Here is a 23,612-nt window from a genome sequence, read left to right as displayed (position 1 = left end):
GTTCTTGTGCAAACTTTCGACCTTCCTGTGAAGGAGAACCAAAGACAAAATGGCTGAAGGTCCTATTCTATCCCACTGCTCCTCACCTCCCATGCCCCAAAGTGGTGCTCATGGGTGTAGCCAATATTTATTTAGGGATGGCAGGCTTTATCTTGGTGGGGGCAGAACCGAGTTATTTGCAACGCAATTGGTCAGTTAGTTATTTTTATTCATTTACAGTGGTACCTTGGGTTAAGTACTTAATTTGTTCCAGAGGTCCGTTCTTAAGCTGAAACTGTTCTTAACCTGAAGCACCACTTTAGCTAATGGGGCCTCCTGCTGCTGCCACGCTGCCGGAGCCCAATTTCTGTTCTCATCCTGAAGCAAAGTTCTTAACCCAAGGTAATATTTCTGGGTTAGTGGAGTCTGTAACCTGAAGCGTATGTAACCTGAAGCATGTGTAACCTGAGGTACCACTGTACTTGATTGACCCATGGTGGTGCTGCAGATTCCCTGCCCTCTAGAGCAAATAATGAAGATAAACCTTGCCTGGTTGGGTTGGGTTCCTTCTAGGTGCTCCCTGGTGGGCAGTTGCTAAACTAATCCTCTCAGTCTCGTGCTGGGATGGGTAAAAGGTCCCCACAGTTGCTAAATGTCACATGCTACCTTGTGACAGAAGAATACATCTGTATGGAGGAACCAGAACCCAGGTGCTTCTGCCAAGAACCTTGAGGCTAGCACAGACTATACAGGATCAGAGATGAGGTGTCATTGCTGTCTTTGGCTCAGTCACAAGGCACTTTTCCAAAAAGCAAATTTCTTGGTCACCTGAGGAGCAGGAGGCTGATGCACAGGACTGTCCCACAAGGGCAGTTTGAGAGCAAGAGAATCGCCTTAGATTTTGCAAGGTAGGAGGTTTCTGGAAGTGCAACCTAGAGCATATAGCTCAGGATTCCCTTCCCCTGCTATGAACTTTGAGAGTTCAGTTCAAAGACATGCTGGGAATATTTCCTGCAGGTAGAGGACACACACACAGAGAATGGAAGCAATGAAGCAACACAGCCCAGAACAAAGGCCACCTCCTTGCAACTTGTAAGCTTCACTGGGACACAAGTTAAAGACATAGGAAACATCCCAATAGTTTAGTGAATATTTCATGTGTTTCATCATTTAATTCATTTGGATGCCCAAGCCTGTCCAGAAGCACTCAAGAAATCTGAAGCACATTACTAAATACAGCCCAGTCAAAACACACAGGGAGGATATGTTGCTGCTTTGGTTCAGGGGCAGCTTCTTTTCTGCTCCCCTCCCCATAAAAAAATCAAAACTGTCCTCCCATGTATGTTCCACTCTAACTTTTATGGAAGGGGGCAGTTGAAAAAAACCTGGAGCAACTTTTGGCCCTGGACAATTGTCCCCCATGCCCTGCTCTGTGCAATAAATCAGATATTAGCCCCCTGGAAACATAGTGACTGGAGTGGCCTTTGTTTGGCTTTGATGTGGCTGCCCACACAGCTCTTGAATGCTGCTGAGGTACTGCGCTAGTACTTTCAGCTGGAAGTGGAATTAAAATGCAAGCTCACACATAGATATAGTGCTGTTTGCCCCATCAAACTCAGCACTGCCTGTCTCTATGGGTAATATCTTATATGCTTCTGTGGGGCTTAAGTCCCATTCCGCTATGGTCCTGTTTCTCACTGTCCCTTTGATAAGCAGTTTCCTCCTTGCTCCTTCTCTTTAAAACACCTAGTTAGTTCCTCTTCCTTTCTAGCCATGTGATTCCTGGGCTGAAAGTTAATTAGTCAGTTTTGGCTTTCAGTTAATTACTGGTTTCCTCACTCCAGCTAGAACAACTTCCTGTTATTTTATTTGCAATTGCTTTTGTTTCAGAGAAGAAACCAGCAATTAAATTCTCCTTTCTTGCTCCTAAGGATCAGGAACTGACCAAGGATTCCACCAGATGGCCTGTCAATTCAGCCTTCATCCTGATTTGCTTGAACAAAGCTTATGTAGTAGTTAGACTATATCCAGTTTTATTGGCTATTCATTCTGATTTCATTACAGGTTGGGTATGCAATGATGAACAATCATCCTAAATTCATCCTGGTTTGCTTGTGGTGGGTTTACACATATTTCTGTCAATGAGTTGTTCATCCCACGATTTCCCCATAACTTTCCAAACTGTAAAAAGTCATTTTTTAAAAGTAGATGTATTGTGCTGTGGTGACAAGAGTGCTTTAATCCACTGTAAACATGCCAATCAAAAAAGTTACAGTGTGCCCTTGAATTCCTCCCTCAAAATACTGACAGACTGGACACACCATAATTATTGCCACTCAAGAAGGTGACAGAACCAGAAGCAACTAAACAGCTGCTCAAAAAGGAAACTTTCACTTAAAGGCACAGTAACCCTGCCAAGCCTCAGTGGAACTGCACCAGTACACACTGGCTATGCTGGTGTTATGACTGCATTCCTTAAGTGAGGAAAGTGCTTCTACAGATCAGGTGTAGAAAATGGCAACAGGAAGAGAACCTCAGAACAATGTCATTGGGGTTCAGTGTCAAGAAATAGTGCCTTCCAGTAGCACCTTAGAGACCAACTAAGTTTGTTATTGATATGAGCTTTGTGTGCATGCACACTTCTTCAGATACCTAAGGATATATGAAGAAGTGTGCATGCACATGAAAGCTCATACCAATAACAAACTTAGTTGGTCTTTAAGGTGCTACTAGAGGGATGCGGGTGGCGCTGTGGTCTAAACCACAGAGCCTAGGACATGCCGATCAGAAGGTCAGCGATTCGAATCCCCGCGACGGGGTGAGCTCCCGTTGCTCGGCCCCTGCTCCTGCCAACCTAGCAGTTTGAAAGCACGTCAAAGTGCAAGTAGATAAATAGATACCACTCCGGCGGGAAGATAAACAGTGTTTCCGTGTGCTGCTCTGGTTCGCCAGAAGCAGCTTAGTCATGCTGGCCACATGACCCGGAAGCTGTATGCCGGCTCCCTCGGCCAATAAAGCGAGATGAGCGCGGCAACCCCAGAGTCGGTCACGACTGGACCTAATGGTCAGGGGTCCCCTTTACCTTTACTTAAGGTGCTACTGGAAAGAATTTTTTAATTTTGTTTTGACTATGGCAGACCAACAAGGCTACCTACCTGTAACAAGAAATAGTGCCTGCACTAGACCAGCTGGTTGGTGACATGGAAGCAAAACAATTTTCTCATGGAGAATCTGAATTATTTTAGAGCCTGGCCTGGCTCAGATGAGATTCCCCCCAAAATGGCTCAGTTGCTGCTCTCACTTGTCTCCCTTTTCTTCAGAAAGATTGCAGGGCAAACATGACAGCTGCTCTTCCTGTTCTCTTTCTTTTACCTGATCAGACCCTGCTCCTGCTCCAGTAATGGTTGCCATATGGCTTGGAAGCAACATCTGCCACAGACTCTCTGAGAAAGGCTGAACAATCAAACTATCCTAGGGCCCCTGCCCCCAACCTACTGGGGGAATTTGGGAAGAAGGGCTAGATATAAATTAAATAAACAAACAAACAGATTATACACATAATGCAGAACTGCTCATCAACAGGCTTCTTCCACCAATTCTAATGCACATTGCAGTTAAGGTGGCCCAGGTGCAAAGAGTCAACAGGCATCATACAGTGGCTCAAGTCTTAGCCTTGGGGTCAAATGTGGCTTAGCTTTGATTAACTTTCCTCTTTTGGCCTCTGTTCCTCAACTGCCCATTGGGCCTGTAAGGGGACAGAGAGCCTTTTCAGGAAGGTCAGGGCACCCTCTACAGGTGCCCTGACTACAGCAATGAGATGCTTGTCTGCTCCTCCCCATGGACCATTTTTACAACACACACACCCAGACCACATGCAATGAGGCCAGTTATGCTCCTGTAGCACCTCCTGTGGCAACACCACCTCCCAAGCAGGTGCAGCCTGACACTATTAGCAGCAGATCATAATGCCCTAGATGCATATGCTCAGCTCATGACTAGCAGTCCTCACCTAAGAGACCAGGAGAGAACTTGAGCATGACATCAGCCAAGTTCTGCTCAGGATAACACAACATGTCTGTAGTTAAGAAGACAAGGCTTTTGATAGGAAGAAGCTGGAGGCTGTACAGCATAATTATGGGATTGGAGTGTCACCACCACCGCTGGGCCACCTGCTCACTGACCTTCCCCTATTCACAAGTACTTTAGCACACTTCCAATCAAAGTTGGGGAGGGCTGCAGCTGAGCTGGGGTTCTGCCCTCCAACAGGCAAGAAGTGTAGGAGATTTGCAGTCAAAATCTAACAATACATATTCTTGTAATTAGTAAGTCTAGGGGCTAATGACCACAGAACGAAAATTTCTAGGTGGGCAGACTCAGACAACAGGAATGCAATTGGTGGAGAGAGAGAGCTATGTGATGTCATTTCCCCTGTTTCCAGTGGCAGGAAGAAATGAGAGATATAATCCCTTATGCTTCCTGTTGCACACTTTCTCTTTGTTCTTCTGCACCATGTCTTCAATGAGATGGATATATGTTTATGCTCTCACTGAGTGCAGATTCCATTTTAGAAGTCAGCTATGTATTTTGTAACCTAGAAGTATTTTTACCTGCATTGCTTTTGCTGCTGTTGTTTGCTGAAAATATGTGCAATACTTTAAGTAAGTAAAGTCTATTTTTAACTTACTTTACAGTGTGGTTTGATTTTTTCACACACACACACAGTGTGATTTGATTTTTACACACACACACACACACACACACACACACACACACACACACATCAATTGTGGTAATTATAGAGGGGGGAGTCAGCTTGCTAAATATAATGAGCTGTATCAACCTTTCCTAAGCTTCTAGTTTTCTGCCAAGGGGTGGTAATCTAAAGCTCCACCCTACTCAGCTTCTAAGTGCAAATGCTAAACTGATTATTCTAAATGTTTAAGTCTCTCACACATAATGGGGGACTGGAAGGATAATTGTAATTAATATATCCTCTCCTACCTACTAAATCCATCCCACAAGAAGAAGATGGGCTATCATGTCCCTTCCTCTTCTCTGGTCTAGGGGTCATTAGAAAAGGATCTGAAAATAAAAGTGCCAGTATCATAATACCATTATTGAAATCTATGGTGCAACCACATTTATTATAGCGTGTGAAGTTCTGGTCACCTCACCTCAAAAAGGATACTGTGGACTTGGAAAACATTCAGAAAAGGGCAAGCAAAATAGTCCAGCAAGATGCTGGAATGACTCCCCTGTGAGGGAAGATTGCAGCGTTTGGGAATTTTTAGTTTAATGAAAATGGAATGAAAAGGTGGCATGATAGTTTGTAAAATTATGCATGGCACAAAGAAAGTGTATACAGAAAAGTTTTTCTCCCTGTCTCCTGGAACTCATGGACATCTTACAAAGCTGAGTATTGGGATTCAGGACAGATAAAAGGAAGGACATTTTAGTTAAATTTTGGAGCTTGTCCCCTCAAGAGGCAGCAATGGCCACCAACCTGGATGTCATTAAAAGACAACTGGTCAAATTTGTGGAGGAGAGGGCTATTGATGCCTACTAGCCATAATGACTATGTTCTGCTTCCATAGTCAGAGGAAGGAAAGCTTCTGCAAACCAGTTGCTGGAAACCACAGGAGGGCTCTTGGTCTTGTCTTCTAGGCATAGCATCACCCTCATCAGTGGCAGCCAGCCGGAGCTTCTACTCTTCCTCCTCCTTCTCCTGGTTATCAAATTTGTCGTCCAAGAATTTAATATTTACATTTTTCTGCTGTCTTAAGAATAGAGTGCTGTCCTTGGTCCTGAAGCCTTACAGCACTTTACAGAATATAAAAAGAGCCTCTTAAAATTTGTTAGTTCAAAGGAAGAATTTTTGCAGCCTTCGTTCCTTCCTGTGAGCAGGCTTTTCACAAATGAAAGCTGCTGCTCCCCTAGCACAGCGCCCTACCTCTCCTTTCTTAGTATGCATGGCAGCAGCTTCAGCAAAGAGGCTCGGCATTATAGCTTTAAAAAGGTTCTTATTATTTGCCGAGGAAATGCTGATGGCTTACTGAAAACACATGTTCAGTGGTTTAACAGGGAAAGGGTCTCTTCACCCCTTTGAATAAGCAATTGGCAATGAAAAAGGGATTAGCTCAGCCTGCTCCAGTGGAAGGCTGAGCAACGATGAGGCCAAGGGTGGAGGGGGAGGAATGATTCTGTGGGGCTGGAAGATTCCTAGTCTCAGCCGACCATATAAGAAAGAGGACAGGGCATGGGCAACTTCAATCCCAGCTGACTTCAGGGGGACTTTGCAGCTAGTAATTCTGGCAGCACTAAATCCCTAACATATTGGTGGTGGGTGGGTGGGGGGTCGTCTCCGTGTGTATATTCTCTGGTGAGTATACAGATGAGATAAGAAGATAACAACATAAGAATAGCCTGCTGGATCAGGCCAGTGTCCCACCTAGCCTAGCATCCTGTTATCACAGTGGCCCACTAGATGCCTCAGTGGGAAACCCTCAAGGAGGATTCAAGCACAAGAGCACCCTTCCCTTCTGTGGTTTCCAGAAACTAGGATTCGGAAGCATCACAGCCTCCAACCATGGAGGCAGAACATAGCCATTTTGGATAGTAGCCACTGATATTCTTCACCTCTTCCAGTAATTTGGAGGATCCTCTGTTAAAGCCATCCAAGTTGGTTGTTATCATTGCCTCCTGTGGAAGCAAGTTCCATAGTTGAACAATGCACTGTATGTAGGATTTAATTTTTTTAATCTATCCTGAATCTTCTAACATTGAGCTTCACTGGATGCCCACAAGTCACTTTCTTTCTTTCCTTCTCTCCTTTCCCCTCCCCAACCCACTTATACACATATCCGCCACTCCACATTTCTTCCAGTTTCCACTATTCTCCCAAAGGGTTCAGCACTCACCATGTGGATCACAGAGACAGGCCCAATGCTGTTTACATAGATGTCCACATCAATGAAAGTGGGCTTGACTGTAAAAGAGACCGCAAAAGAGAAGACAGGTCAGCCATGGGAGAGGGGTATATGCCAAGGGCAGCCACGAGGATAGGTGAGCTCAGTGATTTATGTGTTCCCAAAAGTGCACCCAAAAGTGGCTCTGAAAACAATACAACAATGCAATCCAATGAAATTCAATGAAAATGTGCAGACAGCAAACTTAACAGCAGTAAGAGAAACACAATAATTAAAACTTTTAAAAAATAAATGCCCATGAACATAAATCAGTTTTCTGTGTCTACTTAAAAGTTAGCCATGAAGGGGCCTGGGGCATCTCTCATTGGCAGGCTGATCCATAATTTGGGTGCCACCCACAGTCAAAAAGTCCACACCTGCTATGCCTGTGCCCAGAACAGGGTTGCCCCAATGATGAGACATGGAGAAGCAGCCACCTCAGATGGCAAAAGATCCCAAGGCGGTACTTTCATGGGCACCCCACCTACCCTGCCTGTGCCACCTGCTTCTGCTGCCACTGGAGAAGTAGCACTGGTGCCAATTTCCTCCAAGATCTCATAGTGGAGGCGATAGGGCAGGCAGTGCAATAGTGGTGTAGCTTGGGAGGGTCTGAGGGGGCTGTCACCCTGGGCACAGTTGGGGGGATCACGTGCCCTGCCCCATCAGGATCTGCTGTGTACTCAGTACCCTGAAGCCTAAGGGCACTATGAGAAGGACATAACGAGTCATGGTGTCCTCCCTGTGAGCCAAACAACACTCGTAAAAGCAGTGCTGTGCTCCCAGGGCCCAGGGTGCACACCTGCTCACAGCATGTTTTTGTGAGTCTTGCAAAGCGACACTGGGCCTGTGGGGCACCATGAGTGCACCCTGCTTTGCAGCAGTGGGCAAGGCTCACTCCGGTAGCACGCCCTGCCCATGGCCCTGCCCCTTGGAGCACCCTCCGCATGCCCATGCACCCATCCACCCTGAGGGCATGCCACTCCTGGGTGAGGCTTTGCAAGGGATCCTCCTTAAGAAGCTCTTACAAAACCTCATTGCTGAGCAGGAAAGGTCCCCCTTAAGCAAAGACTTCTCTTTAAGGAAAGGCTCTTCTTGAATCTCCCCACCTCGCTGGTGGGGGTGGCATGGCTTTGCAAGGACTGCTCCTTGAGGGGAAGCCCTTGCAGAGCCTAACAGCTGCCCATGAGGCCAACAGTGGGACAGTTTGCCAAACACCTCAGGCTGCCCCTGGCCCAGAGGAGAGCACCCTTAAGAGAAGTTATTGAAAAGGTTCCTTTGGAAGTTAGCAGTTCCTTGCAGCTGAAGCAGCTGAAGCCAGTGCCTCAAATTGAACCCAGAAACATTTTAGACTCCAATGCAGAATACAATCTGCTCTGCTGCTCCCAGAGAACTCTCTGTCAGCTAAAGTTTCTGGGCTCTCTTGGAAGGGCAGCCTAAGGAGCAAACTAATGCATCTTGTGGCTAACATATTTTTTTTAAGTAGCCACAATAAAAAAAGAAGCAGAAGCATCAGGTGTGGATCCAGAAAGTGTTTTTGATTTAGATCAGGAGCATGTGCTAGTTTTTCTGCTGAAAATTGTCCACTATCTAGCAGTTGGGTAGGGAAAATTTTCCAGTAGAAAACTGGCCTGGGGCCCCTCTATGGCTGCTTTTCCTCAAAAGTAAAAGTGGCCAGATTAAGCTGGCACCCAGTGTACACCCACCTGCCCACCCAGACTGACTGTAAGTAAGCAAGTGGTAGACTGAGTGAGGCCGCACCCCTTTTGCTCTCATTGCCCACCCTCTACTACTTTTGCCCTCTGCCTCTACATCCCAATGCTGCTGGACTTGGGAACCTGGTGCTCAGCATACAAAACATTGATGCCAGCAATCAATCATGTCCCATGTGCTCCCCCTTTCTTTGCAATCTGCACCCCTCAGTCAAGGGTGCCTTCCAGCTGAGGTCTCCCTTGGGAGGAGGAAAACTTACTGCTGATATCGGGGCGCAGCTTGTTGTCATAGTTCTGGAGGAGGGAGTTGAGGATCTGTGTGGCATCCGTCTCCTGGGCTTTGGGGGTCAGGACCCAGGTTTTGTTGGTGTTGCTGAGGTAATCGTAGTCATATTCCTCTGTGCTCTCTGCCCTGCAAGGGAAACAGGAAGTCCATGGAGGAGCAGGCAATGGGAAAAGTGTATCTCGATCTCAGACCCTGGAGAGTTGCTGGCAGTCAAAGGAGCTACTCAGGGGCAGGTGGGTGCAGCAGGGGACATTTCTGCCCACCAACACCATCGCAACATTCTGGAGAGGACATACCGTATTTTTCGCTCTATAGGATGCACCCGACCATAGGATGCAACTTGTTTTAGAGGGGGAGAACAAGAAAAAAAATTCCCCCTCTCTGCGCAGCACCCCTTCAGCAAAGCGGCAGGAGAAACAGAGCCCCTTCCATTTCTCCTGCTGCTTCGCTGAAGGGGCGCTGTGCAGAGAGGGGGATAATTTTTTTCTTGTTCTCCCCCTCTAAAACAAGGTGCATTCAGTGCGTTCAAGGTGCGTTCAGTCGCCTTCAGTGAAGGCAACCTGAAGCCTCCAGAGCGCAGCGGGAACTTTCAACCTGCTCTTCCTGTTACTTTCGACCTGCTCTTTGGGGCTGGTGGTGTGGGGAAGCGTACTTTCCCCCACCACCAGCCTCAAAGAGCAGGTCGGGGACCAGCGGAAAGGCTGTGTGCAGCCTTCCTGCTGCTCCCCGAGCTTGTGGGGCTGGTGGTGAGGGAAGCGTGCTTTCCCCCACCGCCAGCCTCAAAGAGCAGGTCGGGGGTGGCGGGGGAAGCCCGGGTTGCCCACCCCCCAGCCCCATGAATCACACATTCGCTCCATAAGATGCACAGACATTTCCCCTTAGATTTTAAGAGGAAAAGGTGTATCTTATGGAGCGAAAAATACGGTATATAACACAACAAGCATACGTGAACCTCAATACAAGTTGATGTGCTATAGCACTGCAGCTTCTTCTCCTGCAGTACAAATCAATATAGGACTATCTGTGTTCCTGGTACTTTACATAGCACAAGAGGAGAACTCCATGTCCCAAGGAGCATGTAATCAAAATTCAGCACAGGGAAAAGCAGGAGCAGTTTGGGTGAAAATGACCAGCAGGGGGTAAAGCAAGAAGCAGTATGCAACTGCGACAGTTCCCCCTGCTTAGGCTTACTCCCAGGGCATGGGATCCAGAGGGTGCTCATTTGAATAAATGCTGTTCAAGTCACTGAAGCAGAGTCCAAATTGTGGGGAAATAAATATACGAATCCCTGTGACCCATGTGTGTGGGGTAAATAACAAAAGAATCAGCTGGGTGCCTGGATTCAACATGTGGGGCTAAACTCACTTTCTAGTAGGAGAGAGCACCCAGTAGCAGAGTTCAAACTCACAAAAGTTTAGCAGCAGTATAACATGGGAAAATAGGTTGTTAGACCCCTTATCCTGTTTGGCAGCATAAAGAGCTTCCCTCTTTCTATCTCTCCTGCAATGAACAGACCACACACTGTTAAGTACATTTAAAATGCTTTGTTTAAAGGTGTGTGGTCTGTTCGTTGCAAGAGAGATATAAAGAGAGTAGCTTGTTCAAAAGGTCAGATTAATGCATTTATCCAAACAGCAGCAAGAAGAACACAGGCAGAATACTTGGGGGGGGGGGGCAGAATACGAAAATATAGTTTCAAACACATGGTCTACGCTTGGGGTGAAGATTAGACACGTCCTTCCTCTTAGGATACATAGTGAAAAGGGTGGTAAGAGGAAGAGAATGCGCCACTTCCTTACTCATTGGAGAAAACGTGTGTGACCTAGCTGAGTCTAGGAATCCAACTCTGTGGTTTTAACTCCTTATCACACTAACTAGCACTCATGCATAGTTATGTTTGACTGCAATTTTCCCCACACATGACATGCTCATGCAGAGATAACTCCTGACAAAAGTGAAGGCTGCAAAGAACCAGGGCTGTAAAGAACTGGAGGCTTGAGTGGCAGGTGCTCTGCTACACTAAATCTGTACAGTTCTGGCTATCTCATCTCAAAAAGGAGATTGAAGAGCTGATCAATTAGATGGACCAACTCCCCTATGTGGAAAGGTTGCAGCATTTGGAGCTTTTTAATTTAGAGAAAAGGCAAGTAAGAGGCAAAGTGATAGAAGTTTATAAAATCATGCATGGCATGAAGAAAGTGGACAGAGAAAACTACCCCTGCCCCCCGAAACACTAGAATTTGTTGGCATCAAATGAAGCTGAATGTTGGAAGATTCAGGACAGATAACATGAAGTCCTTTATGCAGCACAGAGTTAAACTATGGAACTCCTTTCCACAAGAGGCAGTCATGGCCACCAACTTGGATGTTCATAATAGAGGATTAGACAAATTCATAGAGAAAGCTATCCATAGCTACTTCTTCCTCTACAGGCAGTAATGCTTCGCAACGGCAGCTGCTGGAAACCAGAGGAAGGGAAAGTGCTCTTTTGCTCAGGTCCTGATTGTGGGCTTCTATTTTGAGCATCTGCTTGGCCACTGCAAGAACAGGATGCTGGACTAGATGGGCCCCCTTTGGCCTGATACATCAGGGCTCATCTTATGTTCTTATGCTCTTTTGAATCCCAGGCAGGAAAACTGAGAGATCATTTCAATATGTGCCATTGGGTAGGTTGGCTGCTGTGATGTGCCCCAGCACACGTGCACGCACGCACACACTCCCCGTAATACAATAAGGCACTGGATTTAAAGACGTGTGCCTCGAGATGCCCCTTCCTCTGCCTGCTTATTGATTCAATTTTAGTGAGAAGTTTACAATCTCCCCTCCCAGCTTCCACTTCCCAGTAATAAGCAGGGGAAGCTCTTCCATCTCCCAGGTGTAATAAGTGATGGCAAGGCTCCTGCAGGCACCAAACAATTAGGGAGGTGCAGGGGACATGCCTTGTGCCTGTTAATGGAAATGTCACACGCAGCAAACATTTTGCAATCAAGAGCTGAGCAGGCTGGAGGAGATGTTGTGTCAAGACACAGCAATTCAATCTGGCAACTTGTGAAAGGTACAGCCCAGCTCTTGTCTTGCTCAGACAGAATCAAGAGGAAAAGGTATTCATGCCTGACATACTGTAAAACCTGCTTGTCAAAACAAGCACCTCTCTTGACCAGGCAATTCATGAAAAGGCAGCTCAGGTGGGAGAGACCTACTGGAGCACTATCATCCTGTGCGTGTGTGTGTGCGCGTGCACACACACACACACACATTTTATGGTGGGTGTGCATGATGGGCTGTGAGGGGCAGGCAAACTAAGGGACAGCTTTCTTCCCTGGCCAGAGATGTGTCAGCCCTATTAATTAACAGATTCAGAAGAGAAAGATGGATTTTGACATCCCCTCCTTGGGTGATGCTTGACATTATCCCAAAATCAAGCCATGTCAGCAGAGGCCAAGCACACTTGGTTAAAGAAAGAGCACCCAGACCTCAACTACTGTAGTCAGCTCAGAAGGGGGCAACAAAAACACACCAGATTGGCAGATTCAGAGATTAGTTTCCAGATCTGAATTGTGCTGTTTTTCTGGTCCAGACACTTCTGAGGAGGTGTGTAAGCTCATCAACTCTGATTGGCAGTCCGTGTGGGAAACAATAGTTCAGCCAAAATAAAATTTCATGTGTTGCTAGATAAGCAAAGGCACATGGGGCTCCCCTGTATATTCGTAGAGAGAGCACTCTGTGAGGTCACATCCTCTGCTTATCTTCACAGGGAAAGGTAACCAAAAGAAGAAGAATCCTTACTACTTATGTCCTGCTCAGAGCTCAGTCTTCTTCCCCATGTAACAAAAGAGAGAGGATGCTTGTCTGTTCTCTCCTGAGCACAGACTCCATTTTGATCTCAACCATATATTTTGTAATGCACAAGTAGATTCTGCCTGTCTTGTTTTTTACTGCTGCTTACTGCTCAATCAAATCTGAAGCTTTATGTAAGTAAACAAAAAATATATATTCTTGCATTACAGACTTCTCTGAGTTTATTTTGTTTAGAGGGATAAAAAGGAGAAGATACAATCTGCTGAAGCATCCTGGATAATAATATTAAGGTAAAGCAACCCTTTGTCTCAGGAGTTTCCACATTTTATAATGCAAAGAAATGTCAATTTTAAACTCTGCTTACTAGACATTAAGCTCATACAAGTAAGAGGAGGGATAAATAAGAATATCCTATCCTACACTCCAAATCCATCCAACATCCCACAGGCTTACTTTTGTTCAGTCACCCATAATTTGTGGTTGCCACCAGTCTCTTCCCCCTGGTAGGTACAGAGAACAGGGTCACCTCTCATTTGCAGGGGGTGTCAAGATGAAGGGGGAAGGGGGGAAGGTTGCCGGCAAGGTGCTGCAGCTCTGCCCCTTCCCCCAAAGGCTCGGGGTAGGCTTGGGAGTCACGAGCAGGCGGCACGCCGAATGTCACCACCCCTCAGTGATAACACCCAAGGTGGACCAACGCCACTGCTCCCCTTCCTCCGCCCCTGTATAAGGGAAGGCATACAGTGGAGTTGGGGTTGGAAAGGGAGGATTAGCTTGGGGAAATGGTGGCAGAGAACAAGGTGACCTGATAGTTGATTGATAAAACTGTGGGGAGTGGAGGAGATTCTCTCAAAGCAGTAATCACTTGAGGACCTCTGATGAAACTTGTTGCCAGTAAGAAGAACCAATAAGATGCCCATAATGGGAAACCCACCAGCAGGACCCAGGCACAACAGTGACTTTCCCCTCCTGTAGCTTCTAGCAACTGGTAATCTGAAACATCCTCGGACTGTGGAGGCAGAGTAGAGCCATTGTGACAGAAGGTTTAGACTCCAGTTTTTGGGATAAGATTTGTTAGTTTTAAGGTATTACAAGCCTCTTCCTTGCTACTAGAGCAACAAATCTTTGCCTCTACCCTTGAAATGGCTGTCAGCAGAGAGCAGATGGAAGGAGAACATCTTCATAATTCACAGACATGGTCCATTGCTGAGATATTGGGATGGCCTGTCATACAGATGATTTTAAAACTCAGAGGTGAGCAGCCTAACTTCAACCATCAGGGCAGCCACCAATCCCCCTATGTAGCAGAACAGCCTGCTGCTGAACACCAATTGTGGTAGAATACTGGGCTACATGGACCTTGGCTGACTCAGAAAGGTTATGCTTATATTCCAGTGCAAGCCCCCCCCCCCCAACTTTGGGGCCTGCTGGCACATATGGAATTCTGAGAGGCTATCGTTTTGGGCACCACTCACAAAATTGCTTTTGCAGGGCAAGGAAAGGGAAGAATATAAAAGCTGGATAGGATCCTCTTTAATTGGCCTGATTTTGACATGGGGTTTCCCCAAGCCACCATCCCCATGTGACAGCTGATTCTGAAGTCATATCTAGCCTGTCATAGTTTGGTTGCTCCTTGGGATGTTTGCAAAGGGAGAGGACCATGGTTGATTGACATACTTTGCATGAAGAAGGTCACAGTTCCATGGGTCTTGCAGCCTGTTTGGCTGGATGGACATGAATTGCCGTATATCAAAAAGGGAAATTCCTGACATCTGCAATATTGACATGCCCCAAAATAGTTGAGCAATTTTTGGGAACAAACCCAAATTGTTTAGCTCTTTCCCCCCCAACAGTAATTTCTAAGGTTTTGGAACTGTTTCCACTGCTTATTCCATGTTGCCATACATCTCGGATTTCCCTGACATTTTGCCGCTTCGGCAAATCCCGCCCCCCCCCGCGCCCATTTTTACACCCCAAAACCAGGACATGTCAGGAATTTTCCTTACATGTGGCAAGCCTAGGATGGACTGAAGGCAGCTCCATCTGTTCATGAGAGGGATCAATCACTGGCCCCCTGCCTGCATTCTGGCAAAAGAGGGATGTAGGAGAAGGGCATTATTTGTGACAAGGAGGCTTGGCAGCAAGGAAGTGATCAAGGTCTCAGTTTACCATCTTCACTCTCCTCTCAAAGTACCCTCTAACAGCATGTAGTAATTTGCATGGATAAGCTGGTTCCTCACTTAAAGCCTGCTGTGGATTTCCCATCACATTTTCAAAGAAGTCCTGTGAGAGATGGTTGATCTGCTGACAGCATTGTTGCCAGCACAACAATATACACCTCAGCTCCAGTTTCAAATGATTTTCTAAGCAAGGACTGGGTCTCCCCCTCCTCCAGGGAGAATATCCATCATGGTCATGCTATCTTCTAAATAGTGTATGCACTGAAATTTGGGGGAGGATTTCTTCAAACTAGTCAATTAATCACCTGACATAACTAACGAATTAATTATCCCAGACCATATCTGTGTTGGATTTGAAATCCTTTTTTATATATATGAAATTGTTTTATATGTGTTTTCATTGCTAAATTGCTTCAAGGTGTTTCAAAGGAAGTGATCTGTAAAAGAAATTAATTAATTAATCATCTGATGTAAACTGAAGGCTTAAGATACCTCTCAGTCCGAGTTGAAAGCTCAGCTTTTGGTTTAGTTTCAAAATCAAAACTAGTTCAGGTGTTGTTGTTGTTTTAAGGTGAAGAAGGAATATGAGAAGGAGCATGGCAGCTGAGGGCTACAGGGGCTGGCAGTGGGCTCTGTGCAGGGGTGGTGGGGGTTAGGATCTGGCCCTTGACAAATGCCTCCCCTTGACCTGGGGTTGTGGCTGCACAAACCTACTGAAAGGGAGCACTAATGGGTCTATTCAGGTTTTAGAAACAACAGCCAAAGGAATAGCCACAGATATCCAGGAGGGAGATTGAGCTGGTCCTCATCAGAGAGCTCTGTCCCAGAACCTGTTAGAACATCATCCAGAGGAGAGTTGTTCTATACCTGTCTGTCCCCCATCACTGGATAACTGCGTCTGGGACCAACCTTTCAAACTGCGGGCCCAGGCTTCTTAGTCTGTGCTTATGGATCCCAGCCCCAGGCCTTTTCTCTTGAGAGAATCCCCCCATCTTTCCCTCCCCCCCCTTGGAAAAGCATCATGGCCTCAGGGTGCCCTGGACAGGGCTCAGCTTGCCTCCTTGCCTCTCATGTTGTTGTCTTCTGCCTCTAGCCTTTGCACAACTGCCCTCAAAAGGACACTGTAACCGCTTGGGGTGATGCATGGCAGAGAAGAGACAGGTGAGAGGCTCTCCACTGCAATGGGACCAAAGACCCCTCTGGCTCATGAGCAGACTGTCTCTCTGTCAGTGAAGTTTTTCATTTTGAATTTTACGTTTTATTTTTGAATTTGGCACGTTTTTCTCAATTTTTTGATTTTGTGACCCCCCCCCCCATTTTTTAATATTTGAGATTGCTAGTGAGAATTTTATTGTTGAGGCAAACTTTAAGCTGTCCAAACTTACAGAGGACAACTATATCTGCTGGAGAATATAATAATAATAATAATAATAATAATAATAATAATAATAATAATAATAATAATTATTATTATTATTATTATTATTTCCCCAGACACTCTAGGCGGCTCCCAACAGAATATTAAAAACATGATAAAACATCACACATTAAAAACTTCCCTAAACAGAAACCAGATTTAAAATGAAATGTATTTTGCCATGCATTGAGCTAGAATGGATCAGAGGAGGGAGCCAAGAAGCCATAACAGCAAAGGGGAAATGGGATTAAGAGAGTGATATAGCAGCATCACTCCCCTTTGACAATATTTCAGCTTCTGAAATGATTCACACAGTGAAAGACGAAACTGCTGCTCAGATGCTTGATAATCTAGAGGCTGCATCTGCATATACAAGCAAGACCTAAGGGTTTTAGTAGACCACAAGCTAAACATGAGTCAACAATGTGATACAGCAGCAAAAACACACACCCTAATGCTCTTCTAGGCTGCATCAAATAGAAGTATAGTGTCCAGATCAAGAGAAATTAAGTACTGCTCTATTCTGCCTAGGTCAGACTACACCTAGAATACTGAATCCAGTTCTTGGTGCCACATTTAAGAAAGATATTGACAAGCTGGAACATGTACAGAGGAGGGCAACCAAAATGATCAAGGGTTTGAAAATCAAGCCTTATAAGAAACAGTTGAGGGAGTTTTTGAGGTTATTAATACTGCACATTTGGAAGCAGTTGGATGAATAAAAACTGACTCTTCTTTGAAATGAAAATTCTCCAGTGCAAAAATATGGTTCAGAATCTTTACTTCCAGAACTTTAACTCCAAACATAACACTAAAAGTTACATTCAGTTAGATGCACGATTTCTTACACTGTTCCCATCATAAGGCATAATGTCTTAGATCAAAAATAACTTGCATGCTGAGTTAAAAATCAAAGCTCTGACTCTTCTCCATTCCAGCCTCCATTATCCTGAGGCTGTTTACTGGAAACAGAATCAACACATCCTTTCTCTTCAGTAGCTTGAAAAACAAAAGAGCACCCTCACCTAAGATGCATGTCTACAGATTAGCATATGCATAGACCTGTAAAACAATCCTTTTTCATGAGATTTAAACATCTTGTGACTGGGCCACAAAGATACAGCCCCACTTAATGATTAACCAGTTAGGCTCTCTTCAGCTTCAATGGAAATTTCCAGTCATGTTTCACAGTATAATGCAGGCAGATCATATATTTATTTTCCATTCCAATATATATTAAACAGTTAACAGGAATTGGGTATGCTTAGCTTAGAAAATAAGAGATTGGTATGAGATATGATCGCCATCTTCAAAAATCCAAAGGGCTAATACATGGAAGATAGAGCAAGGTTGTTTTCCCTTACTCTGGAGGGTACAACCCAAACCAATGACCAAATTACAAGACTTGGTCTTGTAACACCAGGAAGAGATTTCTAACAGTAAGAGCTGTTAAGATAGTGCAACAAACTCCCTTGGAAAGTGGCACACTCTTCTTCCTGGAAGGTTTCTACACAGAGATTGGATGGCCATTTGTCCTGGATGCTTTAGTTGAGATTCCTGCATTGCAGGGGGTTGGGCTAGATAATGCTCTGGATCTGTTCCAACTCTACAATTCTATGATTCTGTAGGTTCAGGTATAGTAAAGGTAAAGGGACCCCTGACCATAAGGTCCAGTCGTGGCCGACTCTGGGGTTGCGGCACTCATCTCGCTCTATTGGCCGAGGGAGCCGGCGTACAGCTGGAAATGTGGCCAGCATGACCAAGCCACTTCTGGTGAACAAGAGCAGCACACAGAAACACTGTTTACCTTCCCACTGGAGTGGTACCTATTTATCTACTTGCACTTTGACGTGCTTTCGAACTGCTAGGTTGGCAGGAGCAGGGACCGAGCAACGGGAGCTCACCCCGTCACGGGGATTCGAACCACCAACCTTCTGATCGGCAAGTCCTAGGCTCTGTGGTTTAACCAACAGCACCACCCGCGTCCCGGTTCAGGTATACAGTGGTGCCTCGCAAGACGAAATTAATTCGTTCTGCGAGTCTTTTCGTCTTGCACGGTTTTTCGTCTTGCGAAGCACGGTCCGTCACAACTGCACCTCTTCAAACGGCTTTAAGAAAAAAGGAAACAAACTCGCAAGACGTTTTCGTCTTGCGAAGCAAGCCCATAGGGAAAATCGTCTTGCGAAGCAGCTCAAAAAACGAAAAACTCTTTCGTCTTGCGAGTTTTTCGACTTCCGAGGCATTCGTCTTGCGAGGTGCCACTGTACTAAGTGGCAATTGAAGTGAAAAATAACCCCTTGCAGTGAGTCCTGTATGTTCCAGAACTGAACTGCAACACGATGAATGTGTCCACTTTGGGCAGAAAACATTTCAGTGTATTGTTCCAGAAAACCCTGAACCCTAGTCACAGATAATGGCAGAGAGTATTGTTCAAATGACATGACAAGCCTTCTGGAAGAGGAGTGTTCCCTACACTCCACAACAGAGTGCAGCTGCAGAGAGAAAGATCTAGTGCGGAAGTGGCAAGATGCATGCAAATCTTCCCAAACATATGTGGGGAGATGCAGTAGCCACTGTGGAATACCTCCAAAACAGACTACCGACTAAGGGAACTATATACACACCTTTTGAACTTTCACACCCAACTTGTTACACATACATGCTTTTGGCAGCATTGTCCATAGCTACATATTCAAAGAGAATAGGCACAAGCTGGACTCCAGAACAGAAAAAACAAATTCTACTTACTTACTCTTCTGGAGGAGAATGCTACAGAATTATGGGCTTAAAGACAGGAAATGTCAGCTCAAGACATGTAGTTTATTTTGATGAGCACAGCAAAGCTGACAAAAGAGGAACTGTTGTAAATTTCTCTGAGCAACCACAGGAAGAAACACAAGACGTAATGTACTTCCCACAACTAATATAACAGTCCAGATCTGCAGTCTACTCTAACAGCACCCTTGTACAGGGGATGAACAGGAAGAAGGCACAGAGGACTAGACTACCAGCAGTAGCAGCAGAAGTGATGAGGAACAGTCTGATGGGGAGATGCCTGAATTTGAAGAAAGTGATGAGGAAACTGAGGCAATTCTAGAACCAGAGGTCAGACACTCAGCCAGTTCAAACAGAGGTGTTCCGCCACTAAGACTGTCCTACATTGTGAGGTTGGTACAACCCCTAGAACCTTTCACCAGGGAAGAGATAGAAGGGATGCTAGACACTGAAGCTTGCCTCTGGATGAATCCTGCACAGGAAAAAATAGATGCACTGCACCAGAACAAAATCTGGTCTCTTACCAAGCTTCCTCAGAAGAAGGGGATTGGAAGTAAGTGGGTGATCAAGGTAAAGCAGGGTGCAGATAATTCAGTGCTATAAAGTGAGGTTGGTAACCTGTGGCTCCTCTCAGAAATATGAAGAAGACTATGATGGAACATTTGATCCTGTTGTAAGATACACTACTATTAGAATGCTTTTAAGCATAGCAGCATATAAGCAAATGGAAGTGAGACACATAGACATTAAAGCAGCATTCTTGCACAGCAAAATCTCAGATGACAAGATTTACATGAAGTAACCCAAAGTTTTTATCTAACCAAATTAAGCACATTTGGTGTGTAAACTTCAGAAGTGGTCTATATGGCCTCAAGCAAGCTGCTAGGCAGGGGTCAGCAAACTTTTTCAGCAGCGGGCAGGTCTACTGTCCCTCAGACCTTGTGGGGGGCCGGACCTTTTTTTGGGGGGGGGGGACAAAAAACCGAACAAATTCCTATGCCCCACAAATAACCCAGAGATGCATTTTAAATAAAAGTACACATTCTACTCATGTAAAAACACCAGGCAGGACCCACAAATAAGCCAGAGATGTATTTTAAATAAAAGGACATTCTACTCATGTAAAAACAAGCTGATTCCCAGACCATCCACGGGCTGGATTTAGAAGGCGATTGGGCTGGCCCCAACCACCGGACCTTAGTTTGCCAACCCATGTGCTAGAGCATGGAATAAAAAGTTATATAGCATGCTCATACAACTAGAGTACAAACAAGGTTACACAGAAAAGTATTTGTACACTAAATGCAAAAATGGACTATTTTGGACATTATGTTTTGGCATTTGCTGATAATCTTTTTATTGCAACTGAAAATGACCAGGACTACACAAAAGTTGTAAAGCATCTAAGCAAGGAGGTGGAGGTTAAAGAAATAGGAAAAACTCATTACTATTTAGGTTTTCAAACAGAGAAGAAGATTAATAATTTCTTCTAAGTCAAAAACAGAATGTCACTGAACTGCTTGACAATCTGGAGATGCAAGAAGCACACCGAGTTGCAACACCTATGAACAGTGGCTTTTTAAAGAGCCAAGAACACTCAAGACTATTGCCTGACAACAATCAGTACAGGTCAGCAAAAGGAAAACTTTTGTACCTGACCACCACCACTAGGCCAGATATTGGCAACACAGCTGGAATTCTGAGCAAAAAAGTAGGATCACCCACTGAACTGTAAACTTAAGTTGCCAGCTGACAGTTACCCTGAACTCATAGGTTAAATGGACATTGACTAGGCTGGGGACTCTAAAGAGTTTAAATCCACAGGTGTTTATTTTTCCTCATGTTTGCAAAGGCTTCCATTTCTTCGGGCAATTATAAACAGAATGGTGTACATTTATCTTCCACAGTCTGAACATGCAGCTGCCTGCTACAGAGGTGTGCAGAGAGTTAGCCTGGCTCGATGAACTAACCAAAGACTTTGGGTTAGTGCAGGAGAGGACCTTTTGACTGATAGAGGACAACCAGAGTTGTCTGAAGCTGTCATGGAGTGAGAATTTTCACTCAAGAACCAAGCATATTGGGGGAATTTATCACCTTGCGCGTGAGGCAATTCAAGATGTACTTGTAGAACTGGCTTATTGCCAGACAAAATAAATAACTGCTGATCTTCTCACCAAACCTCTACTGAGAGACAGTTTCCAGAATCTTCGAGTCAAGATGGGACTCAGGGTGGTTAATAAAATGTGCATGAAATTGTTATATGTGCCTGAGAAGGGGGTTGTGAAGAAATGATGCTCCAGTCAAAATGTAAAATTCCATGTTTGCTGGATGAACAAAGGCTGAAGACACAACGCATCCCCTGTAAATTCCTAGAGGGCACTCCGTGAGGTCACACCCTCTGCTTGGAGGGGCAGGAAAGGTAACAGTAGGAATATAATTCTTATTACCTCCTTCCTGCTCAGAGAACACCCTCTTTCTCACCATGCAGCTGTAGGATAGGATGTGAGGGTCTGTGTGGTCCCGATCTAAATAATGTATTTTGTAATCTAGAAGTGTACTTTGCCTGACTTATTTCACTGCTATTTTCTACTTGATTCGAGTCTGCAACTATGTAAGAAAACAATATTTTTATGTCCTTACATTACCGACTCCTGTGTTGTTATTTTATTTAGAGGAATAAATAAAGGAGAAGATCCAGTCTGCCAAAGGCATCCTGGATAACTATAACTAAGCTACACAGCTTAGTTCCTAGTTTCCTTGTCAAGGCTGTGAAGGATGGTATATTTTTAACTCTGATAACTACATGTGAATCTCACTCAAGTGAATAAAAAGAAAGATAGTTCATAAATAATATATCCTATCCCACCTTCCAAATCTATCCCAGCAGCTGCCTCTCTCCCCCTCTTGGTTCTGAACCATCCTAACTTGAGTCTTAAAGAAGGTCAGAGAAGCCTCCCAGCCAGGGGACATGATGCTGCTCCACTAAGCGCTTGCAAAGAGCCTGGAATCCCCCCTCCACACACACATCCCCATTTTACAGGCGCGAAGGGTGAGGCCAAGCAGGCAGTTCCCCTTCCACCTTTCTCCGGGGGACACGACTCTGAGTGCCTGCGCTCAGACTAAAAGGTCCCCAGAGATCTCCCGCTCTCCTCAGTCAGCATGCAGGGAACAAGTGTAGCATTCTCAAACAAGTTGTTGGGGCTGGGGTATGCCAGAGCCCGGCGGCGGTGGCGACGTGTCCGCGGCCGACTTGTCGTAGGTCCCAGAGAGAGTATGGGGCATGCTGGAACCGTAGGCAGGGCGCTTGCTCACCTCGTTTGGGAGGCTGGACCGAGGACCAGGCACATCAGGAGAACTTTCCCAGCGCTCATCCTCAGGAGAGCGCTGCCCGAGCCCCGCCGCAGGCGCCTGGAGGTACTCCTCCACCTTCGGGGAGGCAGGCAGGCAGGCAGGCAGCCGGACCACCGGACGAGAAAGGCGTCGGCAGGAATACCGTCCTCCTGGTCCGGACAGTAGCGCATCCACCGTGGGGACGGCCTCTGCGGGGACGGGACGCGGGACTACAAGGTCTGGGCTCCGGGAGCGCAAACACTTGTGGCTGCCGCCGCCGCTACCAGCGAGCAAGGAAGAAGGAATCGGTGGAGAAGTGGCGGCGGCGGCAGCGGCAGCGAAGGGACCGGCATTCCCTCAGGAGGGTGCTTCGACGTGCTGGCAGCAACGAGCACAGCCGAGCTCAATCCGATCCGAACCCCAAGCCTGGAGGGCGCGTGAGTGGGGGAGTCGCGCCAAACCTCCGCCGAAGCGCGACTAGGCGCTGCCGCCCGTCGGGCGAGATCGACACGTCCACAGCCTCTCAGCCCAGCCCTCTCCTCGCTCTCTTGCTTGGGCTACCGACTCCTGGCTCCCCCTTATCCTTCGGGAGAGAAGGGTAAAAGTTTAGCATCGCGCCGCCTAGCCGCCCTCCGCTGTTTTGGCCCAGCAAGCGAAGTGTGTGCGTGAGACGCAACCGGGCCGGGCTGGCGGGCGTGCAGGAGAGCGGCTCCCATCCTACTGGGTCCTAACGCCCCATCTTCTGGTCTTGGGTGGAGGAAGGAGCCGGCGACATTGGCAAAGAGCAGCGTCCCCAGGCCCCCAAAGGCAGTGTCCCTCGATATGCCAGAGGGCTACTCCCGGGGGAAGGAGGGTCTGGACGAGCCGAAGGAAGCTAGAAGGGGCTGAGCGGGAAATGCTGGAAGGTCTTCACCCGCTGTTAGAAGGAGAGCAAGGAGGGAGCCAGTAAAACTTCTCTAGAGAGGGAATTCCAAATTTGCTTGTGAGCAGCTACCACTGAGAAGGCCTCTCCCATTCAGTGGACCTGTCAAGTCATGAGGCTCTCACAAACTTCTAACTACTTTGGGGGATATCATACACACAAGTGGCTACCAGCCATGATGGTTATGCTCTGTTTCCACAGTCAGAGGGAATAATGCTTTTTTCTACTAGTTGTTGGGAACTGCAGGGTAAGAG

General features: G+C 46.1%; 1 protein-coding gene across 2 annotated transcripts in view; it reads right to left on the bottom strand.

Moving 5' to 3' along the window:
• The window catches only part of LOC128406831 (gamma-aminobutyric acid receptor subunit gamma-4), a 37,674-nt gene extending 14,525 nt beyond the window's left edge, over positions 1 to 23,149 (bottom strand). For both annotated transcript variants that reach the window (XM_053374586.1, XM_053374587.1), the window contains exons 1-3: positions 22,419 to 23,149; positions 8,914 to 9,065; positions 6,897 to 6,964 (exon numbers count right to left, since the gene is read on the bottom strand). In XM_053374586.1, coding sequence (XP_053230561.1) covers positions 6,897 to 6,964; positions 8,914 to 9,065; positions 22,419 to 22,627 — 429 coding nt within the window. In that variant the 5' untranslated portion in view covers positions 22,628 to 23,149. The remainder of the gene's footprint in view (positions 1 to 6,896; positions 6,965 to 8,913; positions 9,066 to 22,418) is intronic.
• Positions 23,150 to 23,612: the final 463 nt, after the last annotated feature.

This window comes from Podarcis raffonei, chromosome Z (assembly GCF_027172205.1).
Source record: "Podarcis raffonei isolate rPodRaf1 chromosome Z, rPodRaf1.pri, whole genome shotgun sequence".
In the NCBI taxonomy this organism is placed as follows: domain Eukaryota; kingdom Metazoa; phylum Chordata; class Lepidosauria; order Squamata; family Lacertidae; genus Podarcis; species Podarcis raffonei.
The sequence above is the reverse complement of the archived record's forward strand: the minus strand, read 5'-3'. Positions and strand labels throughout refer to the sequence as shown.